The sequence below is a fragment of the Trypanosoma equiperdum genome (assembly GCF_001457755.1).
Source record: "Trypanosoma equiperdum strain OVI genome assembly, contig: ctg_1923, whole genome shotgun sequence".
Taxonomy (NCBI): domain Eukaryota; phylum Euglenozoa; class Kinetoplastea; order Trypanosomatida; family Trypanosomatidae; genus Trypanosoma; species Trypanosoma equiperdum.
This window is the reverse complement of record NW_027123975.1, coordinates 4,517-13,149: the sequence shown is the minus strand read 5'-3', so window position 1 is coordinate 13,149 and position 8,633 is coordinate 4,517. Positions and strand designations below refer to the sequence as shown.

Here is an 8,633-nt window from a genome sequence, read left to right as displayed (position 1 = left end):
TTTTTTTTTTTACGATGGTAGAGCACCCAGCGGTGGTCTAACGAGAAAACTTGGGTGAGGAGTGAGGGGAATCTCCCACACCTTGTTAAATACTAAAGGACCCGCTGGAAGAAAGCAACTAAAACAGAAAAGGGACTGATTCTTTCATGGCTTCGCTCACACGACAACTGCGGTTCTACAAGAATGACACAACGAGACCCTTCACAAACCCGATGCGGCGCTGGTTGTATCACTACCTCTTTGGTGGTGCGATCATTGGTGGCGCAGTTTACGTCGGTGGGCGGTACCAACTTGCCGCATGGGAGGCAACACGTCACCCCGAGGGGGGAACTCGCTTGTGTTCTGTTGGAATGTTGGAGATGCTAATGCTTTTCCCCTTCAACTATATTTCGCACATCTGCGGAAGGATAAGTGAGAATGAATGTTTGCCGTCTTCTTTCCATCGTGCAGTTATTGCGGCAATCATTTGGTGGTACGGTATGGATGCGCCGCGGGGAAAAGAACGGGAATATAAAACACTGCAAGAATTCTTCGTTCGTAGGTGGGAAGATGGCGAGCGACGAGTTGCCACGTCACCTGTTGTTATGCCTTCCGATGGTGTTGTGCTCTCAGTCCAGGAGGATGTGGTAGACGATCAGTTGCTGCAGGTTAAGGGAGTAACATATAGCGTAAGACGGCTTTTCCATAGCCCGCTGGGAACCGTGGCAGAGGGGAATCGGCGGATTGCTGTTGCTTTACATCTGCGAACCCAAGATTATCATCATGTGGTAACGCCGTGTTTGTTTACTTGTAAGGAAGTCGTGTATATACCCGGTGCTTTACTACCGCACACACCGGCGGGATATCACTGGATTCCCTCTGTCCTTCCATTAAACGAGCGGGTGGTTCTCCTTGGAAGTTGGACTGACGAGCACAGTGCCAGTGGGAACATGGGGTTGGCCCTTGTGGGCGGCACACTAACTGGGCGTATCGTACTGCATTTGGATCAACGCATCAAAACAAATTTTTTAGCTCCCCCGGAATACGCTGTACACAGGTGTTATAGCAGGGCGGCCACATCAAAAAAAGGGGACCTCCTCTCTACCTTTTACTGGGGTTCCTCCGTCGTGCTGGTTTTGGACATTCCAAAAACTGCGTCAGTAGCGGTTAAACCAGGGGATATCGTTAAGGCGGGCGAGGCGTTGGTCACATACGGATTGTCGGAGAGTGGCAAGTAGGCAGTATGCACAAATGCACGTCTACACTTTGCCGTACTCTTACCATTCTTTAAATTTTTCTTTCATCGAAAGCTGATGGACTGGAATCAGGAGCAACATCGCCATTAATCTGTCTGGTACTCTTGCCTTTTCACTCAAAGAAATGCTTATCTTTCTCTCTTGCTTTACTTCTGTCCCTATCCCCAACATTTGTAGGGCCCTGTGCGTTCGCCGCGCTACTATTATGGCGAGCATTGGCCCAAAGTTATCGCGGCGGCAGAAACTACATGTCCATCTCAAGGCGGTGTTGCAGGCGCTTCCCATATCAATATTAATTGTTGCTGAGGGAAGGGACATGTACTATCGTGCGACGTGGGAAGTGACAGAGCTACCACCGGGTGCGTTCCGAACAGGTGATGTTATCGCAATCTGTAATCGGTGGTACACGCTGCCTACTTGGGGCCACAAACTGTACAGTGTTCTGTCGAAGGTTCTGCTGAAGTCTTCGTGGGATGATGTTGGGGTCATTTGGGTAAAGGAGGGAGTCCCCCATGTTTTCTTCAGTGATTTCACGGGAGCTCATGTGTTGAGCTTGGAAGAGTTTATCAAAGATCGAATGCCGCGTGGTATTGCGCTTAGGAGGCTCGTTGTAGCCGATGCGGATGCTGGACGCAAGCCCAATGCAGCGGTTGCATCTGTCTTCGCGGAGGAGGTTCAGAAACTCGAACCCCATCCGTGGTATTTGTTCTCAGCAAGTATGCGGTACAATCGGGAGCACAAACACTATGAATGTGTGGTGGATATGTGCCGCCAGAGGTGTAAGATCTACCAGATGATTAAAAGCGGTGCGTCAAACTCCGCCATAAATGGGCAAAAGGAAAAACTGAAGGAGATGGAGGTGATGAAGCAGCATTTGGCTACCTTCGTCGAACCTGATAAAACGTTCCGTTTGTTCAACGGGTCATTGGTTGCTTCATTCCTCGCGACTTTCGATTTGCTCGACAGAAGCATGCCGCCGCCGTCCCGCTATGTGCCTCAAGACTTTGCCCACGACTTGCCGTTCAAGTGCGTGGCAGCTTTAGAAGAACCAGTTGTATTTTTCAAGAACTGAAGGATGTGAGTGTCACATCCCATCCTCAGTTTGGTTCAGTCATGGAGCGCTTCAGTCTGGCTACATGACTTGGTGTGACGACAAGGCGTGCAGAGATAAAACAGCCGCAAGATCGACTGGCATGAGGAACAGAACAGGACGACCAAGCAACTAAAGGAACGCAGTATGCAAGCGGGATGTGTTGCCACCCCAAATACAATACAGTAGGCTCATTATTATTATTATTTTATTCATTCAGGTTGTTGTGAATAAACTATTCGACTCTTGGCTAAAACCGTATTGATGTAGCCATCGAGTGGTGCACATAAGGGCAAACAAAAAAAGGCCTCAGTGTGTATGTACGGCAATGAGGGGAAAAGAGAAACTCGACAACAGTTATTCGTGACAGTACGGATAGGCTCTCAAAATGAGCTAGACCCGCAGCTGCATTTATACAGGGTGCTTCTACACATCTGATTGCGTTGCTTGTGTCTTCCTTTTGATTGCCTAGACCATTGTCTTCAAGGAGAGGGTTGGAGGTAGCTTCCCTATTGGAAACAAGTAAAATCCATTGAGATCATTGGTCACGTGTTGGATGGCATTTGTTTTCCCTTTTCTCTTTGTTTTCTCTGCAACTTCGCACCATTAGTGCAGCGTTCGGTCGGTTAAGAAGATATCTGTGGGCGTGTGGTTAAGACATGTGGGGTCCGTGTGAGAGCTGCACTCAATATCGCAGGAGGGGCACAGGTTATTTGTTACCGGGTGATGGTCCCGAAGGATTTTTATTTTGTGAGGGGGCGACTGGCGGGACGAAAAGGAAAACATAAGTAATACACGCGCGTAGGACCAGGGGGACGAAAGAGAAGAGTAAGCTCGGTGGCATTGCCATCACGCCCTCCCTATTCTTTGTAGCTCAGTTCGTTCATTCGTTCGTTTGCGTATAGCGTATTACTTCTTACACGGTTTTGGCACCACTAACTTGACCTGCACGCGACATTTGCTGTTTCTCACACGCACACACACACTGTCGGTCAATTTATTTTTTGAGACAGGAGGCTCAGCTGTCTTTCCCCTCTCCTTAATTTTAATTCCAGAGGGCTGTGCAAGGAGTCGAACACAATTATCGTGGGCACATACATACACCAAAGGATACACGAAAGCGTACAACGCATATAGTTGCTTGTGGGCTGCAGTTCATTATCAATGTCTCGGAAAGCCGGAGAAACAGCTATGCTTGAAGCGGCAGTAGTTAATGAGTGTCTGCATGGCGCCGTGGGGAGTGGTATTTTGGCGGCACTTCTTCTCGACGAAGAAGGTGTCCTGTTGTCCTCTGCATCAAGCAGCGAAGAATACTCGTACTCAAGGGAACGAACCATGATCATTGCTGCCATAGGAAACGTATGGCGTGCAAGCGCCCAAAATGACTTGGCAAAAAGCAAGATAACAAATGAATTAGAACCTGAAGCTTTGGAGCAAGTCTTGATCGATTTCGGTAGTAAGAAACTCTGCGCCATGTCGGTGGGTGGAAAAGCTATTCTGTGCCTGGTAGGCTATCAAGTGGAAATGGGTCTCCTCAAATTGAAAACGGCGGCGGTGCAGCGGAGGCTGGATGTGCACTTGCGCCCAGCACTCGTAGCATACAAGTGAGCAACGATTATTCATCTTCCCTTTTTTCCCCCCTTGTTCAACGGTGTCTTGAGGGATGTGACATGAAGACCAGGGGGATGGAAAACGGGATGGGTCGTCAGGAAGAGAAGCGAGATGTGATAAAAGCGAACGTACATATTAGTGGCAAAGGATGAGCATTGTAGAGGGGAGATGGTTTGCCTTTCCGTGGTGCAACTGGGTACTGATCTACTGTCACTCTTATACATACATATGCACAAACAAACACGCGCATAATACTTCATTTGTCTTTCTTTTATCTCCTCGTGTATGCGTTCCACCGTAATTGGTTGCGTGACTGGTTGCCATGTACTGGTAAATATACCACATGAACAAACACCAATGCTCTTGCGTTGTCAGCCGTCATGCGGAAATTGGTTCGAAGCTCCACAGTGCAAAGGGCGATGCCGGTGTTCTGCACTCCAATCCTCACCAGCAGGTGCACTGTATCGTCCAATGAACGGGTAACATACTTTGACTATTTGGATCGCATATGGAACTGCCACTGGTTCGGGGTGTCAGATGTGGGCATCGCACCTCCACAAGAACCTGCATTCATCACAAACATGTTCGTCAGTTTCCAGGAAGGGTTGAATTTAGGGGCCCCGGAGGCCATCCTTCTTCTTGGTGTCCTTTGCCGTGTCGCTACATTGGGCTTTTCGCTCTATGGTGAGCGCGCGTCGGAGCGGATGCGAAAAGCAATTTGCAAGTTGAAGACCCCTCATGAGGCGTACCAACGCGTGTACCACAGTGAAGGGGCCACATCCCTTGATATCCAGTTGGCAGCAACCGCACTGAAAGGTGAGCGACGCCGTGTGTTTGCGGAGGAAAAGACGTCAAATGCGCAGTGTCTGTCGTCAATACTCGGTTCCCCAATTGTATTATTTGGTATGTTTCAAGCGAAGTCGCTCTGCGAGAATCCGTACCTGGAGTTCGGTACCTCACCTTTTCTGTGGTGCACCTCGCTGACAATGCCTGATCCGTATGGTATTTTACCGCTGGCATTCTGCGGTTTAACTTTGGCCAACTTTGAGTTATCGATTAGTAAAGAACTGAAGACGGGGTGGATGTCAAACGTTGTATGGGGTGCCCGACTTGGGTGTCTTTGTGTTCTCCCGGTTGCGTTACAGTTCCGCTCTGGAGTTTGCCTATATTTTCTAGGTGTGGGCTTGGTTGGATTGCTTCAGCCAATCCTTCTCCGTTCAAACAAATTCCGCAGCTTCTTCAACTTCCCAACTGAAGGGAAGGCAGACACTAACAAGTTCTCCTACACTGACGATGGTTTTTACACCCGCATGTCCGTCCAGTTCCCCTACGTAAGTCATCTTTTTGACAGTGTGGAGGAGGAAAACATATCTCGGCCGCCGCAGCCACCAGTCGCTCCAGTGTGGTTTGGGAGTGCACAAAGTGCCATGGGATACGGTAAAAAAAGGATTTCTTCCCCCGCTTCAGTGGCCTCGGAGAAAAGGGTGGCATTTGGAAAGGGGCTAAACTTTGCAGCACCGGGATGGAAGGCGCATCGTGCTGAATTTAGAGAGGAGGATCTCATTCCGGACAACAGCTGCTTTGGTGATAAAAGTTGTAAGAGCGGAAAGGATGGCGCACTGAAGGATACAGGGGGAACAAGGGTCCGCTCGTGAGGAATCAGTGTTTTGTGCGGTACGGGGTACGAGTGATAATCAGGTTAAACGCCTTTTCGAGAGGATGATTCTCCTATAGTGTTTTGATTGTTATTAAAAGAGGGCCGGTAAGCGCAGAGGCGGACACAACACGTGTCCTTTTAGCCTGTATCGAAGCGTAGTGAGCTACACACACCCGAATTAGACACTCGGAATGCGACGTATAACTTAAATGTTCTGATGCTTCAACAGTGAGAGAAGTGACCACGTCAATGCTTCCCCTTTCTCGGTGCTTCCTGTGGACACCTGTCCTTGAGTAACGTACGTGAATGTTTAGGACTTGTGTAGCTGCCTATGCTGGACATCAAGATAGAAAAGTATGACATTTTTGTTGAGAAGGTGAAGGTAGTGCAGCGGAGAATCGAACAACTAAACCAGTGGCCTTCAGTCGACTCGATGGTTAGGTACAAGGAAGCGCGGCTCTCACCACGTTATCTACTTGTTACCGCAGAGGAGCCCACTGACGGTATTCTAGAGCCCCTTGAACTTCCGATGGGGGAGGAAGATGCGTGTATGGTCATAATGGGACTGATGCGGGCGCTGCACGCCCTGCACATGCGTAAATTAGTCCATGGGCACCTCCGCCCTGAAGTGTTGCGCCGGCATAGTGCATCTGGGCGGATCGTTCTGCTACAGCAAGTTCTCACCATAGACTTGTTTGATCCTTCCAGTGATGTAGGGCAAGAAGTGTGGCGCTGCTGTGCACCGGAAATAATGCGGGCATCGCCGTTTGATTACAGCGCCGACATATGGGGTCTGGGGGCTGTTTTGCTGCAACTTGTTGCACCGGCAGGGAAGGTGTATGAAACAGAGGACCTGGTAGAGTTGGACATCATCTCACCGGAGGTGTCGTCGTTGAGCTCTTCCGTTGTGAGCTTTGTCATGCAGTGTCTGCAGGAAGACGCACACGCTCGACCGACAATAGCGGAACTCATAATGCATCCGTTACTTACTAACAGGGACGGACTTGACAAGAGTTGCACGGAGGAGGAAGAGGATGAGGAAGAAAGTGAACCAGAAGAGGAGAAAAAAGAGAATGATACTGCAGAAGAGGAGGAAGAGACGGAGGAGAGTGAAGAAGCCGATGAGGAACCGTAGTGCCCTTGGTTATTTCAATGTCGCCCAATGCCACTACTTACTTTACTATTGCGGGTTGGTGTGATATCGTATGGTGTGTTTCCTTCAACCACTTTAAAGAGGAGATTATCTCAACCACCAGAGAAGGCGGTACCGCTGGCGGGGAAGTCTCGAGAAAGCGCCGCACACTTCATGAGGTTTTCGTATTCCATTCATTCTTCCCCATGACATGCCGGCGTTGGCAAGTGACATGGTTTGGAAGGACTGAATTAATATGGACGGGTTTGCCGCTGCGAATCGTGCCCAATACACTTTCTGTCTCCGGCCGTGTTGGCTGAGCGCCTTCTGCGTAATCAACCTCGTCATCAATTCTGTCCTGTGTGTGTGTGTGTGTGTGCCGTTGTTTTTCGTTTGTTTTTTTTTTTCACCCATGAGGGAATGTGGTGTACGTTTTAGCGTAAAGTTAAGCTGTGGTAAGCACAGCTGCCGGATTTGGCGGTACCCGTTGCCAAAATCTTTTCAGCACGTAATTCAGTCGTAAAGACAAGTAGAGAAGAATGATGCTGCACCGGCGCACCTTCCCCGCCGTCGTCAGGTTTTTTTTGCCAATAAGGTTTGCGGTATCTTCACTATTCTTTAAACGTTTCGCTTCCACCCCTTCGCGTATCTTCGGTATATGGCCACATACGAGTCCAATATCAATACCTTTGAAAACGTTTATAAAGAAACAAAGAAATAGGAAACCGCTTGCATCACAAAAGACGGGCCGGGTCACGATTTGAGGAATATAAAAAAGTGCAAAAAAACAGAAGGAAGGTAAATAATGAGCGCAAAGAACAAAACTTGGGACGCACGTTACGCCAACCCCGACATCCCTCACAACAACAGCTACTATCTGAAATGCATAGGTGGGGGCGTCCTCTCCTGTGGCCTAACGCACACCGCCGTATGTCCCCTCGATGTTGTGAAATGTAATATGCAAGTGAACCCGGAGAAGTTCAGGGGTATTGGAAGCGGCTTTAAGGTGCTGGCCGCGGAGGATGGTTTCGGTGCTAAAGGTATTTGGAAGGGTTGGTTGCCTACCCTCATTGGTTACTCAATGCAAGGTGCTTGCAAATTTGGTCTCTATGAAGTGTTCAAAGATTTCTACGCCAACCTCGCCGGTCAGAAGGCTGCCAAGGAGTATGAAGGACTTATTTGGTTGGCAGGTTCTGCAAGTGCCGAATTCTTTGCTGACGTGGCGCTATGCCCGATGGAAATGGTGAAAGTGAAGGTGCAAACTTCCCCAAGTGGAACCTTCCCGACATCCCTTGGAGCTGCAGTTGCCACCATGCGGGCGGACCCAGCTGCTGGATTCCCTTTCAAGTCTCTTGTGCCCCTGTGGTCCCGTCAGATTCCCTACACAATGGCGAAGTTTTTCTTTTTTGAGAAGGTGGTGCGGTTTTTTTACAGCAACGTCTTCACAAAACCCAAGGAGGAGTACAGCAAGGGTACGCAGCTCAGCATAACTTTTGCTTCTGGCTACATTGCGGGTATTGTTTGTGCCATTGTCTCACATCCAGCCGATATGCTCGTGTCTGCCCGCGGTAAAGCCTCTAATGTGGGAAAGTCGTACGGCCAAATCGCCAATGAAATTGGTTATGGAAACCTCTGCACGAAAGGGCTGATGGCACGTATTATAATGATCGGCACGCTGACAGGTTTGCAGTGGTGGATTTACGACACATACAAAAGTACACTTGGTCTTGGCACAAGTGGTGGTTCCGGAAAGAAGTAATTTTGTTTGAGACGCGCCTTCCAGGGCCCTCCTTTTTTCTTTACTCGCTTTTCTTCTTTATCTCTCAGCGGTCGACCTCTCTCCTCAATTTCTCGACCATGTGCTCACTTGGTTTCCTCACTTTCTTTTTTGTTTTGTTTTGAGGTCTC

The 8,633-nt window shown here is 49.0% G+C and overlaps 6 protein-coding genes across 6 annotated transcripts; all 6 read left to right on the top strand.

The window, feature by feature from the left end:
* Window positions 1–146: 146 nt before the first annotated feature.
* TEOVI_000797800 (phosphatidylserine decarboxylase, putative) lies at window positions 147–1,217 on the top strand (the record flags this gene model as incomplete). Its single annotated transcript, XM_067223655.1, has 1 exon — window positions 147–1,217. The coding sequence occupies one exon, from the start codon at window positions 147–149 to the stop codon at window positions 1,215–1,217; it is 1,071 nt and encodes a 356-aa protein (XP_067079756.1).
* Window positions 1,218–1,440: 223 nt separating this feature from the next.
* Window positions 1,441–2,307, top strand: TEOVI_000797700 (uncharacterized protein; the record flags this gene model as incomplete). The annotated part of the gene is made up of 1 exon (XM_067223654.1): window positions 1,441–2,307. One exon carries the CDS (start codon window positions 1,441–1,443, stop codon window positions 2,305–2,307), a length of 867 nt encoding a protein of 288 aa, XP_067079755.1.
* A 1,182-nt stretch (window positions 2,308–3,489) lies between these two features.
* TEOVI_000797600 (uncharacterized protein) lies at window positions 3,490–3,933 on the top strand (the record flags this gene model as incomplete). Its single annotated transcript, XM_067223653.1, has 1 exon — window positions 3,490–3,933. The coding sequence occupies one exon, from the start codon at window positions 3,490–3,492 to the stop codon at window positions 3,931–3,933; it is 444 nt and encodes a 147-aa protein (XP_067079754.1).
* Window positions 3,934–4,316: 383 nt separating this feature from the next.
* On the top strand, window positions 4,317–5,591 carry TEOVI_000797500 (60Kd inner membrane protein, putative; the record flags this gene model as incomplete). The annotated part of the gene is made up of 1 exon (XM_067223652.1): window positions 4,317–5,591. The coding sequence occupies one exon, from the start codon at window positions 4,317–4,319 to the stop codon at window positions 5,589–5,591; it is 1,275 nt and encodes a 424-aa protein (XP_067079753.1).
* Window positions 5,592–5,924: 333 nt separating this feature from the next.
* On the top strand, window positions 5,925–6,728 carry TEOVI_000797400 (protein kinase, putative; the record flags this gene model as incomplete). The annotated part of the gene is made up of 1 exon (XM_067223651.1): window positions 5,925–6,728. The coding sequence occupies one exon, from the start codon at window positions 5,925–5,927 to the stop codon at window positions 6,726–6,728; it is 804 nt and encodes a 267-aa protein (XP_067079752.1).
* Window positions 6,729–7,530: 802 nt separating this feature from the next.
* TEOVI_000797300 (mitochondrial carrier protein) lies at window positions 7,531–8,484 on the top strand (the record flags this gene model as incomplete). The annotated part of the gene is made up of 1 exon (XM_067223650.1): window positions 7,531–8,484. One exon carries the CDS (start codon window positions 7,531–7,533, stop codon window positions 8,482–8,484), a length of 954 nt encoding a protein of 317 aa, XP_067079751.1.
* Between the last annotated feature and the right edge of the window lie 149 nt (window positions 8,485–8,633).